Source organism: Solanum dulcamara, chromosome 4 (assembly GCF_947179165.1).
Source record: "Solanum dulcamara chromosome 4, daSolDulc1.2, whole genome shotgun sequence".
NCBI classification, from domain to species: Eukaryota; Viridiplantae; Streptophyta; class Magnoliopsida; order Solanales; family Solanaceae; genus Solanum; species Solanum dulcamara.
The window spans coordinates 42601592-42619503 of NC_077240.1; the positions used below are offsets into that span (position 1 = coordinate 42601592).

The window sequence follows — 17912 nt, forward strand, 5'->3', positions numbered from 1 at the left end:
GAGGAAAACCCTTCCACGAACCTTCTATAGTATCTGTCTAGCCCCAAGAAACTTCTAATATCCAAAGGGGACAACGATCTAGGCCAATTCTTTACCGCCTCGATCTTTTTAAGATCAACCATAACCCCTTCACCGGACACAATATGACCAAGAAAATCTACCCTCTTAGACAAAACTCACATTTATTGAACTTGGCAAATAATTGATTTTACCTTAATGTTTGCAACACAATCCTCAAGTGATTAACATGCTCTTCCTCATTCCAAGAGTAAACCAAAATATTATCAATGAATACAATTATAAACATGTCTAAATTTTATTTGAACACTCTATTCATCAAGACCATAAATGTCGTGGGGGCATTGGTCAAATCAAATGACATAACTAAGAACTTATAGTGACCATATCTTGTTTGAAATGCCATTTTGGGAATATCACACTCCCTCATCCAAAATTGGTGATAACCGGAATAGAGATCAATCTTAGAGAAGTAACTTTCCCCTTGCAATTGGTCAAATAAATCATTTATCCTCGGATGGGTATTTGTTCTTGATGGTTACTTTGTTCAATTGCTGGTAGTCAATACACATATGTAATGAACTATCCTTCTTTCTAACAAACAAAACGGGAGCACCCCATGGAGATATACTTGGTCTAATAAAACCTTTGTCTAACAAATCTTTCAATTGATCCTTTAACTCTTTTAATTCCGTCGGAGCCATTTGGTAAGGAGGACTAAAAATGGGTTGAGTACCAAAAGAAGGTCTATACCAAAATTAATTTCCCTTTTGGGAGGGACACCGGGTAAATTATTGGAAAATACATCTAGAAACTCATTAATAATGGGGACCAAATCTAGAGTAGGGGCTTCAGAATTTTCATCTATAACCCTCACATGATGATAAATACAACCCTTGTAAATTATTTTCCAAGATTTAAGACACGAAATGAATTAACCTTTGAACACGAAATTACTACCTCTCCATTATAGGATCGGCTCATTTGGGAATTAGAACTTAACCATTCAGATTCTACAATCAATAGAAACATAACATGCATATAGCCAATCCATACTAAGGATAACATCAAAATCGTTCATCTCAAACTCAACTAGATCACATAGAGTAACTTTATAGAAAATCAAAACCGAACAACTTCTATAACTCTTTTACCACAACTGACTCACCTACGGGAATATAAATAAAAAAAGACTCTAACAATATTTCGGGGCTAACATCAAATCTCATGTCCACATAAGGGGAAAAAAAAGACAAATTTGCATCCGGGTCAAGTAAGGCATAAACATCATAACAGTAACAACATCGGAAGTATCTTCCACCTCTTGCCTACCATGAAGAGCATAAAATTGATTGTTGCTTTGATCACCTTTTGGTTGCACTTGAGCACCTTGAGGAACTTGTCCTTGAGGATGACTATCTTTGACCTTACACTCTTTAGCATGATGAACTGGCTTACCACATCGGTAGCACACATTCAAACACGCCAAACACTCACCCTTGTAGTTCTTACCATACTTCTTACATGCGGGGGTAACTTGGCCAATAGGAGAATCTCCTTGAGGCTTAGGGTTGGCACCCTATCCTTGTCAAACCTTGGAGTAGTGGCATTTGAATAGCCTTGGCCGGAGTACCTTTGGCGAAAATGAGGACGTCCACTACCTCCAGACTTAGCATTAGAGAAATCACCACCATCGATCCTTGGCCTCTTGGACTCCTTAGTTTTTTACTTTAGCTTCTCACTCTCTATTTGGTCAGTATAGGTCATAAGTCTAGAGATACCCATCTCCCAAATCAACATAGTCATCTTACACTCCTTTGAGACCATATCCGACATACCCGACACAAACTTATCATGAACGGAACATATTTTTACAATGGAATAAACTTGAGGGCATACTCCCTCACACTCATCCCACCTTGCGTAAGATTAATGAACTCTTGTAATTTAGCCTCCCTCAACTCTAATGGAAAATAATGATCAAGAAACACCCCTTTAAAGTCATCCCAAGTCATGAGATCCGCCTCTTTAGGCCTCTCACTTTTCTATTGGTCAAACCAAATTTAAGTAACACCCTTCAATTGATACGTGGCCAACTCCTCCCTCTCAACCGTACTAACCCCTATGATATCCATAGTCTTGTGAATGCTATCAACAAACTCTTGTAGATCCTCTTCCATCTTAGAACCTCAAAAATCCAAAGGATTCATCCTCATGAAATCACGAACTTTTGTTGCCGTCGTACCCATATTTGGGTTCATGGGATCATCCACTTCATGGTTAACTTGGGTTGTAATGGCTTGTACAAGTACTTGAAAGGCCGCTCGGAACTCGGCATTGGAGACTTGATCATTCAAAGGATCATTCGAAGCTTGTTTCTCCTCTTCAACCACGTTCCTTCTAGCGGGGCATCTTCGTAGAGGCATTTTCTGAAAAACTGAAAGAACAAGCATTAGAGGGAAATACTTAACCATTCTACCACATGACATAGATCATGAAAGAAGTGAGACTTCCCTAAGATGTTTTGTAGCCTTCTATTCATGGATGTGGCGCGCTTCACACCAATTAACAAGACTCTATTTAACGTGGCATGTTAGACTCCTTAGGACTCTTCTAAACCTTATGCTCTGATACTAATTTTGTCATGACCCGAACTAGGGTCAAGCCACGACACAACGATCGTGATACAAGGGACCCCAACGAAGATATCTTAGCATACATAACATACATAAGGTAAAGAAACATAGTAATATAATCGGAAGTAAAAGCTCAAGGGAATGGGTCTAAGGGAATCTCAATAGATGTTCAGTCGGACTACATCATATCGTGTCTAAACATGACTCTAATCTAGTCTTTAATGGGGTCTTAGGACAAGCTCCTAGCTCACTCAAAACAATAGAATTAAGTCAAAATAGTAGCAACATGAAAAAGAAAGTCATTGCCATCGATAAGATGATGACTCACCAACTTTTTGATATCTAGGCAACTTTAGCCACTACTAAGAAGATCGTGAGTATCGTCCGTCCCTATATTATGAGACAATGTAGGCAAATTATGTGTTAGTACATAAAATATACTAAGTATGTAAGATATGCATGAACACGTAAATGAGCGTGAATAATATGTCATAAGATGTATGACCAATCATAATAAACATGAGTAAGACTTAAAATATTTGAAAACATATGAAAACTCATGGTCAATGCATATCATAAAACTTCACCATAGAACTCATAGTTTAACTTTCAACTTGTGTGTGATAAGACCTTTAACGGACATCTAAGACCATGTGATCTATAATATAGAATCTGATGGAACCCTCATCGAGAAGGGTGAGGCTACCTTGCCAGGGTATACTATGTCATGGTACTCAACTCAACTCAACTGTGCTATATGTAGATCCACTATCTAGGCCATGAAGGCAATCCTACGCGGGCAACGTAGATTAGGACTTTAAGTTGCTATTAGGGTTCCCTTGCATAACTAACTGCATTATCAGACCGAACCCTACCTAGAATCCCTCTTGGTGCTTAGTCAATATCCCAACGAAAACTTATGAAATATGATCATAACATAATAGGGAAAGATAGTAACTACGTATCAATCCATCTTTATAAAACATATTAGGAGTAACTCATTAACTTTAGTGATTCATAGGAATTCATAACTTCGGTGATAATTGTACTTATCACCATCTTTGAACATGATTGTGTGAGAATTGTACTTATCACACCATAATAACTATCTTTGATAATAACTTGGTCATCATCATAACTTCATTATTAAAATCGTAATCTCAACTTTAAATCATGAAAACTTTGCTTGAAAATCCTTGAACTCATAATCAACTCATGAAAATCATCTTTGAACCTTAAAATTATAATTGAGATAGCTTTATGTATGGGCATTCATAATTCAAACTTAAAATCATGCATTTCATGTAGAAACATGCTTAGAATAATCATTGATAACAATTCTAAACGAAATTGAAACAGCCCAATGCAATTCATCAAAACTAGGGTTCATAAATCAATTGAAAATTGAAGGAAACTTGAGAAAACTTTGGGACTCCATGGGTGAAAGAAACCCATGGATCAAGCCCCACATACCTAGATTGAATTCACTTAGAATTGAAGAAGAAACCTTGAAGAAATCTGAAACCCTAGCTTGAAACTTGGAGAAGAATCCTTGAGAAAATTTGGTTCTTGCCTTCGAAGAATTTAGAAGAATGATTTAGAATGAGGGAAATTTTAAAGGATTAGGTAAATATAGGGTTGAACTTAGCTATAATTATGTCTAGGTTCATTGAATCAAACTTGAGAAATGACACAAATACCCTTCATTAAAACTGAAATTTTAATCTTATGAAACGACTCTACGGGTCGTAGAAATAATGACGAGTCGTTAAGACGACTAGTCCTGCAGGTCTGAGGAAAACTCTGAAAAGTCAAGCCTGTAAAGTTTGCAAATGAGTCATTTCTATGACTCATTTTCACGACTACGATTCATAACAAACATTCATCCTGCAGGTTCAAAACCTGTAGACTTGAGGGTCTCTGAACCTTCATTTACAAGTCGTGTCTACGACTCATTCAAAGGACTACGAGTCGTAAATATGACTCGTCTTGCAGGTCCTGAATTCTGCAAATTTGTGGAGTCTCTGATCTTTGAGAATGACTCACTTTGACAAATCGTACACATTCCTTCGACTCGTCCTGTTGAGTCGTGGGGTATGACATGAGGATAGCCTTGAATAGACCCCTGTGACTCACTCTACGTATAAATCCCTACGAGTCGTAGAGTGACTCGTAAACATGAGTCAATTTGAAATTTTGAGAATTTTCTCCTTAGTTCCAATTTTTTCGATTTTCGGGGTCTTACATTACCCTTAAAATTTATTTAATACATCAAAACTAACACTTCAAAGAATTAGAATCTTTACTTGCCTCAAATCGTAGTCAAAGTATCAAACTATGAACTTGCCCTTTAATAACATTTACAAATGATCAAAATCTATTCAAATACATAATCCCTATAAAAAATGAATTCAATGACACTCATATTATTATATTTATTTTTGACTAAAAAATCAGGTCAAAAATCTCTCCGAGTCTCCAAAGTTGAATCTTAAATTTTGCTTCAGATTATGTTTATCCATAATGAGACAAACTTGTACATCAAAGTTTATCTAAAATTGATCTTTATTCGCTGGGTTCAAAAAGGAGGTGTGAGATGGGTTAACGTGAAAGGTAATGGTGGACATTGAAAACTTAAAAAAAATTCATTAATATGTTTGAGGAGACTTGAGGAATAATAAATGGGTCTTTTGAATTTGTGAAATAAATTCTAATTTGTGATTGAAGTTCGTTGAGTTTTTGTTTGTGAACTTGTAACTTTCAAGTCAAATGGAAAAGAATTTCACCTATTTGACATGAACTTGAAACTCAATTTATGAGCAAACGTAAAGAACACGACTATTGAAATTTTTAAAAATTTACATGACCTATTTTTTTACATTTAATTTCTCAAATGTTATTAAAAATTAACTTGAAATTCTATGTGTGTAATCGATTGTATTATTCATAATGATCGAATGAGAAAAGGGTTTAATAGGTTACTTATGTTTTATTAAATTTAGGTATTTAGTTGGCAAAGTAAGAAATTTCATTTGACAATTAGAGCCAAATATAATGATCTGATAGTTCTTCCGCCTAAGAGAAATAATAAACTTAAATAACTTTATCAAAATAATAATAAAAAAATAACTTAACTATGTAACTTCCTATAAGTCCTACTCATTTTTCATAGTCTCCTGGAAGAAAAATTAAAGGAAAAATGATTTTATAAAAAAAGGAAAAAAAGAAAGTGCAAATAGATATAAAGGGGAAAGTAAAACCCTTGTAGAAGAGTTTTGCTTAAAAATAAAACTCCTATCTCCTCTGCTACTGCTTTCTTGTGACTCACACCAAAAATGGAGTCTCTTCTTCTTACCTCTTCACCGGATATCGGAAAGTTGCTCAGCTCCTCTTCTCCTCGTAAATGTTATCCTTCCGTTTCAGCAAATGGTCATTCTTCTTTCTTCCTATATTTTCCCCACAAGAACAACCGAACCTCCTCTTTTGTTGTTTCAGCATCAAACAAAAAGAAGAAGAAGAAGAAATCTGACTCCCACAGCTTTATTCCTAAACCTGATGAAGCCACTGGTCCTTTTCCCGAAGCTGTACTCCTTAGAGAGGTAGTTTTCCCTTGCACCCATATGTAATTTTGGTGTGTTTACTCCGCAATTCTGAACAATCGTTAAGCCACTCCATTTTCTAAGTAGGATTACCCAATCTTAATTCCAATTTTCTTTTGATTTTGTGTGCGGGTTCTGATTTGATTTGACAAGTCACTTTTTTAAACTTTACAGAGGAAGGTCCAAGAAGACGGTAGACTTCTACCTGAGTTTGCAGATGCTGAAGAGGGTAAGCCATTGTTTGGTTACGTATGACATGTTACTCATTGCTATTTTATTATCCGTGGATGCTACTAAACTTTGAGTCTAATTTGCAGAGGAACTGTTTGAGGCTCTAAATCTGCAGTTGGAAAGTGATCTGAATATGGAACAGAGTAAGTATGGATCATTCTGTGAGGCGCTTAACCTTATAGATAGTAGCTGGATATGTTGTTTCCTTTGTTTTGTGCATATTTCTTTTTCTGGAATGGATGGTGGAATCAAAGGATTCATATAGGAGATACCAAATAGTTATAATAATATTAAGTCATCATGGTTACACTTACATTAGGTTTCGGTAGAGATAAGTGTGTGATTTGGAGAATTTTCTAGTTTTAAAGACTAGTTTCCGTATGAAACGGGTCCTAACATTGCGGATTCGTATCATTAATCCCAAGTAGTTGATTGATTGATATAGCTATGGATGTTGGAATTCTCATAAATTGCCCAGTGGATAAAATATGTGTTGTGTTGTAGTATTTTGGATTTTGTGCAACATATCATCTGCACAATAATATCCGTGTTGCGTAGCAGTGCAAGCAGAAGGAGATGCTTTAGATTGTGTTTTGTTCAACTGAGGAAAACTTTGTTCTATCCGTGAGCTGAGTAATTTGTTGTTATGGATCTTGTTGTTTTCATTTCAATTGATAGTTTACACTATTCATTGACTTCCCTGCCGTGTACAGTGCGACACTATGAAGTGGTGTATCTGATTCATGAAGATCATGAATATGAGGTTGAAAGTGTGAATGCAAAAGTTCAAGGTTAGCATTCCCTCTTCATATATCAAACATCTATTTGTTGTACTAAGGTCCAGTTTTTGCTGTGTGCTGTCAAATGTGTTTTACCAAGTCCTTTTTTAAGCTTTCCACTTGTGGGATTAGACTAGGTTTTTTGTTTTGTAACACCTCATGCCGTTTTGGGAAGAGCTGAGAATAGTGGAATTCATGTCAAATCTAGTATCTCAGAAGTGGTTCCAATCTACCGGATGATGTAGCAACCACAGTTTTGCTCCCTTGTTCCCCATTAATCCTCCAAGTGATCGCGCTTTTGTTTCGTAACTATCAGCACTTTCTCCCTGTGATTTACGTTTCTGTTTCTACATGGTGGCTACAATAACCCTGAAATTTGTGAATTTTTATTTGTAAATGCAGAATTTTTGAAAGAGAAGAAAGGGAGGTTGTGGAGATTCAGTGATTGGGGTATGCGTAGACTGGCATACAAGATTCAGAAAGCATCACGAGCTCATTACATTTTGGTGAATTTTGAGTTGGAAGCCAAATGGATTAATGATTTCAAGAGCATGCTTGACAAAGATGGGAGAGTCATTCGGCATCTTGTGATGAAGCGGGACAAGGCAGAAACAGAGGATTGTCCTCCTCCTCCAGAGTTCCATACCACGCGTGCTGGTACAGATGATGAAAATGAAGAGGATATGGATGATTATGATGACTATGATGAAGATGATTTAGAGGGTGAGGATGACATAGATATGGAAATGAATGATGATGATACTGATGGTGTTATTCTTGTGGATGCCGACGGTGATGTAGATGATAGGAACAGTAGAAACCGTCGACAAATTGATACACACAAGATAGGAAAAAGGAAAGTGAGTGTGTGAAAACTATTTGTATTTATTTTGCTTCACTATCCTGGAATTTTGATTACTTATAATTTTACAATTAGTTCATAGTTTGCTGATGTTGGTTCTTGGTTAGTACGAGTCACCTTCTTCCCTCTCGCTCTTTTATTAAACCTATCCAGCTCAAGGGAACATTGGTGATCAACCCTATGTAACAACATTGTTCAGATGGTGGCTCAATGGTCTACGCGAATCCATGGTTCAAACATATCATACCAAAATTGTACGTATACTTGCGTCCTATTCATAGCACTGTAGGCTCCCAATATGGTCTTGTTCTATTTATTGTATTAGGAGGTTTTGTTTTCATTTGTTTTTTCTTTGCTGACTTCTTTGAAATCCTTTTTTGGTACTTACAGTAGAGATGAACGTGTTTTGCCTCAAAAAGGGATTGCAGATGCTAGTTTAGTAAGTGGCCATGCCACGGGCATTCCATTGTGAATAGATCAATGTCGCCTGGAAACGGGAGTTTATCTCCTCTGCAGGGAGAATTACACCTTTTTTGTTGTCTAAACTGGTAATAAAGGTAGTATTGGAGTTTCTGTACAAGTGATCAAAAAGGCCAAAAACATAGCCCACTTCAATTCTCAGAGGGGAATCAATGAAATCTAATAAAGTTTCTGCCTCATTTACATATTCCTTTTTACACCAAAAAATGAAACAACGAGATACAATCTAAATTAATCCTCTGGACTGATTTTCGCTTCTCTTCAAAACATTTAATTACCCACAGATACAAGCTGGAATTTTGTAGCCCAATTATTTCTTGCTTTGCACACCCCGTGTATGTACCAACAATGCAAAAGATCCTGTGCATTCCTAGGTATAGATCATTTGATACTACCAAAGTTGAAAATAGCTGCCATATCTGGTAAGTAATAGAACAATGCCAGAAAACAAAAATCAATGCACAAAGATGAAACACAAACCAGGTAGAAAAATTGTAACAGACCTAAAGATTAAAAAGAAAAACCTTAGTACACTCAGAGCCTGTTTGGATCGACTTATAAGCTGTTTTCAGCTTCTTTGAGTGTTTGACTGACAAACTTAAAGTCATTTTGAACTTAAAATAAGCCCCAATAAATAATTGAGTTTGTTTGGATGGACTTATTTAAGCAACTCCAAAAAAATAAATTGGGCTGCACCTATTTTTTTTTTTTTTAACTTATAAGTTGCTTAAAATTAGCCCATCCAACAGACTCTCATTCTCTTTTCTCAATCAAGAACAGAATTTCACGGTACATATCCCGTGATAGAACAGGAAAAGGGGTCAAAAGTATTAAATTTTTTTGAATAAGCCAATGCCAATGATGAAGTTGTATCTGAGATTTTCGATCGCTGACTTGTTTTGTTCTCCTAGCAAGACCCAGCTTCGTTTACAGCAAATCACCCCTTCTCACTCTTTGCGTAATGCCTCTTGCAAAGATTCATGCCAAACAGACCAGTGGAGTTTTACAAAAAAAATGGCTGCCATTTCATGTGTCTGGTTCCCGGCTCTGCCCTGTGTCACTCCTTGGGACACCCCAAAGAGATACCCTTGGTAGGGGTTTCTCATGAAACTTCTTCCAAACTATACAAACTGGACATAAACAATTATACAATCAGTGTCAAAATAATAAAATGCAATAGCAGGAATGCATCCAGGCTCCATCTAATAATCTTTAGAATAAAAACAGTGGGGATCATCGAATGGTTGTAGTTTAATTCAATAAAAGACTGATACCAAATAAGTAAATTAAAAGAACAAGAAAATAACTACAACAACAGAACCACAACCTTTTTAGTAAGGGGTTAGGAGCCAGAGGGATCTTTACTAAAAGGTACCCGCAGAGCATAATGCATGACCTTATAAATCATTACTGCTGCTACTAGAGCTATCTAATTTTTCAGAGTAGACACTAGTTTAAAGGAGCTGTCCTGCCTTTTGGTTGTACTCACAAGCTTAAACTTATAATATGCTAGAAATATTAGCAATTGGATACCTGCAAGATCTTTTGGTGGGTGTACAAATTCCTCAAAACAACAGCAAATGGAATTAGGATTCACCTGCAAAATCTATTTAATAGAAAACATCAAACTAGCTGATAAGCTGAAGATCAAAAAGGTCAGAACACCACTAGTAAAAAAACATAAAAAAAATAACATAATCAGAGGATGTTAAACAACAAATTTTTGAGGGATTCTTACTAGCCATATATCCCTAAACTAGTTGTTAATGCCACTTCGTCAATGAAGGTCTGGAGAAGGACCCTCCATCGTAAAATTGGTTTCACTGCAACTACTGCTTTTATATCCACAGTAAAGTTTTTACGTGTATTCTTCATTCCAATCTGCTGAAGCAAGTTCACACCTTCAGTCTGCTTCCAATATGCTCTCTAGATATTCGAGTGCACTTCCATAGTCAATCTCGCTAAACAAATGACGGACTAGAACATTCCACGTCGATATCTTGGGTGGAATACCATCATTTATCATCTTCTGAAGGCAACAGATTGCTGCTTCCAAACCAACCCAATTGCACAGTCCACCTATCAGACAAGTATAGGATATGAAACCTGGACGCAAGTCGACTTGACTCATAGCATTCAGAAGTTGTTTCGCAGATTCAACCTTACCACCTTTACAGTACGCGTTCATAAGTATGTTGAAGGTGTGAACATCAGGTCTAATTCCCCTAACCAGCATTTTTGCCACAAGTTTTACAGCTTCCTCAAGCATGCCCCCATGGCAGAGACCAGATGCTATAGTGTTGTATGTGACTAAATTAAATTCAATATTTTTTTCCTCCATCTCCTTAACAAGCTGAAGTGCTACCGTAAGGTTGTTACATTTGAATAAGCCATCCAACAACTCATTATATGTGGTAGTATTACCTGAGCAATCAAATCTTTCCATTTGATTATATAGCATCACTGCCCATTCAATTCTACCACTACAACACAAACCTTTGATAAATGTGTTAAAAGTAATGGTATTTGGTGGGCAATTTTCTGTTACCATACCATCTAGAAGACTGTAAGCTTGTTCAAACATGAAATTCCTGCAGAGTACATCAACCATACATGTATATACCACAACATTTGGACGGCAACCAAGATTTATCATCCTATTCCATATCTCAGATGCTTTAATCACATCTCCGGATTTAGCAAATCCATCAATAAGGATGCTGTAGGTTGTTGAATTTGGATGGCAGCCACTTGTTTCCATTGCACTAAAAACAGACAGAGCCATATTCATATTATCAGCCAAACACAGACCATGGAGAAGTGCATTATATGCTACAACATTGGGCAAAATTTCCTCTTTGATCATACCATCCCACACATGAAGAGCTTCACACCATTGTCCCATCAATGAATTTCCCTTAATCAAACAAGTAAACGAATGAATATTTGGAGAACAGCCGCTAACAAACATCTTGCTGAGCATAGCAAAAGAAAGACCAATATTTCCGTGGTCAGCAAATGCATTTAAAATCGTAGTGTACGTGATGACATTAGGATCCATTCCCTTGTAAGACATCTCATTCAACAAATCAACTGCCTCCTTAGTATTATATACCTTACAAAGCCCATTTATCAGAGCATTATAAACAGGAACAGTAGGAGTGAATCTCATGGCTACTTCTCTGGCTTCTTTTACTTTACCAAACTTACACAAGGAAGATACAATTGTTGTATAGCTCACTTCATCAGGAGAACACCCCTTGTTCGACATTTCCACAAGTAACTTCTGAGCTCCATCAACCCTATTGTTCTTACACAATGCTTTCAAAAGAATGTTATAAGTATACACATTGGGAATAAACCCATCTTTCTTCATGTTACTATAAATAGGATTAATCATGTGAAACCTATTCTCACTGAGCAAAGCATCCAATAGATGATTATATATCCTAACTGTAGGCTTACACCCAAAATCCTGTATCCTGTAGAATGTCTTCAGTGCTTGCTCTGCCGCGTTACCTCTCCTATACGAATCAATCACACTGATAAATATATCTTCGGAACAACTAATACCCTCCAATTTCATCTGTTGCAAGAGGTATTGAACACTGTCCATCTCCTGCTGTTGCCCGAGTTTTTCCATCATTATTTTATAAGTTAAAGGGGTGTGCTTGAAAGATGTTGAATTGACAACCCATTTGAAATACTCTAAAGCATTTGAAATATTTTCTTCATATTTCAGTCTCTTTAATACATCAGATTCCTTGAGCTTAACGGGTGTTTTAACACCATTAAGTTGATTAACATTGAAACTTGGGTTTGCATTGAGGATTAAAGGAAGAGACTTTTTGTGGACTTTCAACAGCAAAGAACATCCTTCTTTCAAGTACATAGTACAATCAAAGACAATTTTTATCAAGTCACACGAAAGAAAGAATCCAAAAAAGGAATTAAGCAGCAACTGGGTATTGAAAAAGAATCAGGAGAATGATTATTGTTGTAGAAAGAAATTGACAGTGAGTTTTCCGGCAGAGAAATTATACCTACAGTGAACTGGATAAACAAAATTGAAAGAACATTACTGATTTTCACTTCGTGCTGATAGTGTTCCGCCAGGTAGGGGAACGCCGGGACCGTTAAGGCTTTTCAAGTAATTTTACGACCCGAACACTTATGGATAAGGACGAATAACCAATATTGCGATTCTATTTAAGTTTTGTAATATTATTTTGAGATAAGTATTAAAATTACACTTAATTTTTTTTTCCGAGTTTCTTATTTAAATTATTGAGAGTGTGACTTTCATATCTAATTTATTATTTGTTAGTTTGAAAAACACATTTTTTTCTTTTATTTCGCTCTCATCATGGTGTGTGTTACATTCTCTCTTTTATTTAAAATTTTTTGTCACATCACACTCTACATGGACAGCACATTCATTCTTGATGAAAAATAGATAAATTATTAGAATTTAAAATTAAAAATTAAAGTATTATTATCCCTCAAAAAAATAATGATAAAATAAAATAATTTTTTTTATTCCACTCTACCACTTTCTCCCACTATAAGATAATTTATGTATGAAACTCACACTTTAAATAGTTTAGATATAAAATTCAAAAAAATGAGAAAATTTAGATGTATTTTTGACACTTAACCTTATTAATTTTTACTTTTAAAAACAAAAATTAGGTATTTTTATCAAATTTCACGATAAAAAATAGGCATACGCCCACTAAAGTTTTGTAAACTTTTCTTTTAAGTTTAGTCAGTTTTGAATTAACTTTACATACATACATAAGTAAAATTATAAGAATTTGTATTAATTACAAAGATTGTTTGTACTTCATAGTGCCAAAGCCAAACAAGTTTTTATGCCTGAACTTATTTCATTAAAAATACAAACAGCAAATTTTAGCCTATAGTAATGCAACGATAATAACATACACTATATTATTCAAAAATTTGAATCAACAACAACAACAACAATCCAGTGAATTTCGAAAACTTGAATCAAAAATGATAATTTGACATGATCACATAGATTGTGAAGTCTTCATGAGAATTTCATTGGGTCAAAAGCATTCAAAACTAGGTGAATATTCTTAAAGGCTAATTTCATATATGTATCAAAAAGTTATTAGTTTACAAAAAAATATAATCATATTTTTATGGGAAACTTACATAAATATACAATATTAAAAAAATATTTATCATTTATAGCAATAAAAAAAATTTCACTGAACACTTATAATACATTTATAATACAGTTTTAATATATATTGCAGAGAACTATTTATAAAACATATATAATACAAAATTTATAGATGGATAATATATTTATCACATACTTTAATAGACTTATAATACATTATGTTAGTTTCTTACTACACAAACATAATATATATTTTAAAACACTTATAATACATTTATATTGTATGCATAATTCACTTTTAATACAAGTGTAGATTTATCATAGTATTGCTATATATTGCTATAAATGGTAATAAATAAAAAATATCGCTAAAATCAGTAATTAATTTTTAAAAAGCACTCAATCAAATAATTTTTCCTATTTTTATTTAGACAAAAATAGCCAAACAGAGGTCATGGACTGAACACTACATGATTCAATCCGGCCCAAGGCCCTTAGGCCTTTTTTGCTGAACACTACAGGGCTCAATTTGGCCCAAGACCATTAAGACTTTTTTGCCTTCTTTTCTTTTCTTTTTCATTTTTCCTTTTGCAGTGTTGATTTTTTTTTTAAATAAAAATTATTTTGTTGTTGTTTTGTTTTGCTGCATTTTTTTTAAAAAAAATATCCTCTTTTTTTTTCAAAACTTTTTCATGATTTTTTTCCTTCCATATATCAATATTGTATAAATGTTGTATAAATGTGTATCAATATTGTATAAATGATATATAAACATGTATATAAAAAAGGGCAGCCCGGTGCACTTAAGCTCCCGCTATGCGCAGGGTCCGGGGAAGGGCCTAACCACAAGGGGTCTATTGTACGCAGCCTTACCTTGCATTTCTGCCAGAGGCTGTTTTCAAGGTTTGAACCCGTGACCTCCTGGTCACATGGCAGCAACTTTACCAGTTACTCCAAGGCTCCCCTTCATAAACATGTATATATGATGTGTAAATAATTATATAGTGTATATGTAATATATTGATATTGTATAAATGTGTATAATCATGTATCGATATTATATAAATAATTATGTAATGTATCAATATTTATTTGTCTATCATGCATTCCCATCTTAATAAATAAAAGAATAAACAAAAAATAAAACGACATAAATATTCTTTTCCACAAAAAATTTAAACAATATAAAAAAAGAAGCAAAAAAAATAAATTAAATCAATGATTTTTTTAAATAGCACAACAATTTTTTTTTAAATAGCCGAATGGCCATTGGCCTTTTTTGGTAAGACAAAGCCACAACTATTTTTTTGAAAAACAAAAAGGCCGTATGGTCACTGGGTGTAATTTGTCCTATCTTTAGTGCTGAAATCACACACTGTTATCATGAAGCCACCATGTAAACCTGCTTCTTTGCTAATATGGTACCCCAAAAAGATATTTTTTTTTAAAAAAGTACTCTCAACTATAGCGAACTCTTCAAATTGTGAGAGGAGTCTATAATTTAGATAGAACTAGCCTTGTCAATTTCAAAATAAGGAATCATAAAAAAGATATTTACAAAGATTTTTGAACATAACATGATTCCTATTAGCCTAGAAATTGACCTCTTTTGCGAGCTTATTTGCACAAGGTAACCCCTTTTTAGGCTTGTTAATTTAGAAATTTTGGTATTAAGCCCCCACCACATGTAACATATGATTTGATTGTAATATACATAATAGGGGATTTGATAAAATCCTCCATCACCAAGAAAAGTGAAAGCCCGAGTAGATAGATTAAGTAAAGAAAATCAAGGGTAAGTGGCCAAGTTGTGCGTCCAACTTTCTTGCGAGTAGGCGAACATTTTATTCTCAATTTAGGCGATTGCATTTTACTTTGGCAATTTTATTTTTTCATCGAGAATTTTCTTGTATTTTTTGCCAATCTTGACCCTCGTATTGATTTTTCTGTCGAATATTATTCAGTAAAACACTCAAAATATTTTATAAAGAGTGTCCAAATAGTAAACAACCTAAAACATTAAAAACTAAACTCAAAGAGACTTAATGATATGTTACCAAAAGCATAACTCGTTATACATTGAAAATAGTGATTGTTTGAAGTAAGGTTTTGTGCCATCTCATTCAAAACTTCAATCTGTTACGTAGTTTTCAATTTTATTTGGTCATAAGGCTCCTCTTCAGGATCAGCTATTGGGTAAAGTTGGTGAAACAACATCTTTAGGCCCCAAATGGGGGGGGGGGGGGGAGGGGTGGTGGCTGCAATCATGACCTATATGTAGACTTGTAGGAGTAGATTTTTTAACTTTGAAAATATTGACTACTTTTTTGGTAGAAAGGTAAAAAAAAAATTATATAGGAAAGATTTATTATCGAGTTTGAAATCTATCTAAGCCACAAAGAGATAAAATTGACATAAATAAGTTATATTTTTAGAATGTAACTAAAATAGGCTTAGTGTAATTTTTTTTCCATTTTATAAAAATTTTCAAACGGCAGACGTTAAATATGTTAACGTCCGATTTTGATATAAAACTAAATTTTTTCTTCCACTTTATAAAGTGGAAGTTTTTCTTCCACTATATAGAATGGAAGTTTTATTCTATTTTACACAAAGAAATATTTTTTTGTTTTACATTAAATTGTGTTCATGTAATTTTTGCAGTATTTGTCATACAGTTATATTGATTTGACGTATCATAAGAATTGAAAAAATTATTACATTCTGTATTTTTATTTTGTTTAATCCCTAGGCTCCTCCAAACTCTATTTAAAGATGCTTAAACATGGCACCTTCAACATCTTTAATTCTCTATTCTTCTTCATTTCAGTTACAAATAATGTCTTCTGAATCAAAAATTAGATTTTTAATTTATTGGGAGGATAATTAAGCATGAAAGAGATACCTTTCATTATAATTGTCCTCCCAAATACAATGTTAAGTGTTCACTTGATGTATAATATCAAAATGTCATGAGCCAAGCTAAACCCTAGACGTAACACGAAAAATAGAATCTCAAAAGACCCTAAACAAGCCTCTTAACATAAGTATGAGTTAAGATAACATGAATTCAACGTAAACAAAAGGCGGAAGATAAGTCTTAAAAGCAATCTTATCATAGTAAAGTCAAGATAAAGAATCTGAGAATAACATTTGAAAAGCAAAAATAAACCATACTAGTCTGACATAGCCTCTAAAGACATAGATGGGGCATAGGATGTCACGACCCAACCCCGTGGACCGTGACTAGTGCCCGAACTGGACACTCGTACATACACTTGTCATCTATAATCAATCAGCAACTAAATTTGATAAGGGACTTATACGGGCAGAACATCGCCTCAAAACTGTCATATATATATATATATATAAATCACCTGTCTCCTGGGAGTCACAATCGTCAAAAGATAACATAGTATGTGAGCCGACAAGGCTGTCATTACATATAGGAATGTCCCACTATATACATATACGCAAGCTGACAAGGCTGCCTCTACAAAAGGGAACGTCCCTGACCACATAAATCGTTAACGTAGCTGGACAATGTCTATATATAACCCACATATGTGTCCACAGACCTCTAAGAATAGCAACAGTAACATATGACGGGACAGGGCCCCGTCGTACCCCTGGATAAACAAATATATACATAAAAAGATCTATACCAAAGGTCTAGGCTCCGGGACGATGGAGCACTTCCAAAACTGCTGAGTGGAAATCCTAAGCTGGCGGATTCTCAAAATAAATATATGTACCTGTGGGCATGAAATACAGCCCCCCGAAAAGAGGGGGTCAGTATGAAATATGTATCGAGTATATAAAGCATAACATATCATAAATGAGATCACATCTAAAGTAGAGATTTAAGAGACAAGTATGTAAATCAAGAAATCACTATACTTGTATTTTATAATAAAGTTATACCTATCATTGTCACATGCCGTACCTGACCCATCATGGGACTTGGTGAATAAAGTCGTGTCATCATATTATCATATCATCACATCATCATATCGTTATTTACATATACCTTACCAGTCCCTCTAGTAAGGGACTCGATGAATAAAGTTGTATAAACATATACTGTACCCGCCCCATCGTGGGACTCGGTGCCATAATCATATTATTGCATCATCATATACCGTATTCGGC

The 17912-nt window shown here is 34.7% G+C and overlaps 2 protein-coding genes across 4 annotated transcripts; one reads left to right on the top strand and one right to left on the bottom strand.

Annotated features, from left to right (window-relative positions):
* Positions 1 to 5906: 5906 nt before the first annotated feature.
* LOC129887379 (protein REGULATOR OF FATTY ACID COMPOSITION 3, chloroplastic) lies at positions 5907 to 8215 on the top strand. Its single transcript, XM_055962455.1, has 5 exons — positions 5907 to 6253; positions 6428 to 6482; positions 6571 to 6627; positions 7198 to 7275; positions 7666 to 8215. The coding sequence occupies exons 1-5, from the start codon at positions 5990 to 5992 to the stop codon at positions 8133 to 8135; spliced, it is 924 nt and encodes a 307-aa protein (XP_055818430.1). The 5' UTR covers positions 5907 to 5989; the 3' UTR covers positions 8136 to 8215.
* A 306-nt stretch (positions 8216 to 8521) lies between these two features.
* Positions 8522 to 12768, bottom strand: LOC129887377 (pentatricopeptide repeat-containing protein At3g48810). 3 transcript variants are annotated; one of them, XM_055962454.1, is made up of 4 exons: positions 10772 to 12768; positions 10344 to 10684; positions 10139 to 10211; positions 8522 to 9735 (listed from the first exon to the last, which is right to left on the bottom strand). In XM_055962454.1, the coding sequence occupies exons 1-2, from the start codon at positions 12495 to 12497 to the stop codon at positions 10509 to 10511; spliced, it is 1902 nt and encodes a 633-aa protein (XP_055818429.1). In that variant the 5' UTR covers positions 12498 to 12768; the 3' UTR covers positions 8522 to 9735; positions 10139 to 10211; positions 10344 to 10508. The 3 variants fall into 3 exon arrangements, with proteins under 3 accessions (XP_055818429.1, XP_055818428.1, XP_055818427.1); XM_055962453.1 differs by having other exon boundaries at positions 8522 to 9024; positions 9130 to 9735; positions 10344 to 12768; XM_055962452.1 differs by having other exon boundaries at positions 10344 to 12768.
* Between the last annotated feature and the right edge of the window lie 5144 nt (positions 12769 to 17912).

Excerpts from the sequence above, each read along its gene's own strand:
- LOC129887379 (XM_055962455.1), top strand. The coding sequence starts at position 5,990 with ATGGAGTCTCTTCTTCTTACCTCTTCACCGGATATCGGAAAGTTGCTC. Across the intron at positions 6,483-6,570 it reads GTTTGCAGATGCTGAAGAGG|AGGAACTGTTTGAGGCTCTA; the intron begins GTAAGCCATTGT and ends TCTAATTTGCAG. Across the intron at positions 6,628-7,197 it reads TGATCTGAATATGGAACAGA|TGCGACACTATGAAGTGGTG; the intron begins GTAAGTATGGAT and ends TGCCGTGTACAG.
- LOC129887377 (XM_055962453.1), bottom strand. The coding sequence starts at position 12,497 with ATGTACTTGAAAGAAGGATGTTCTTTGCTGTTGAAAGTCCACAAAAAG.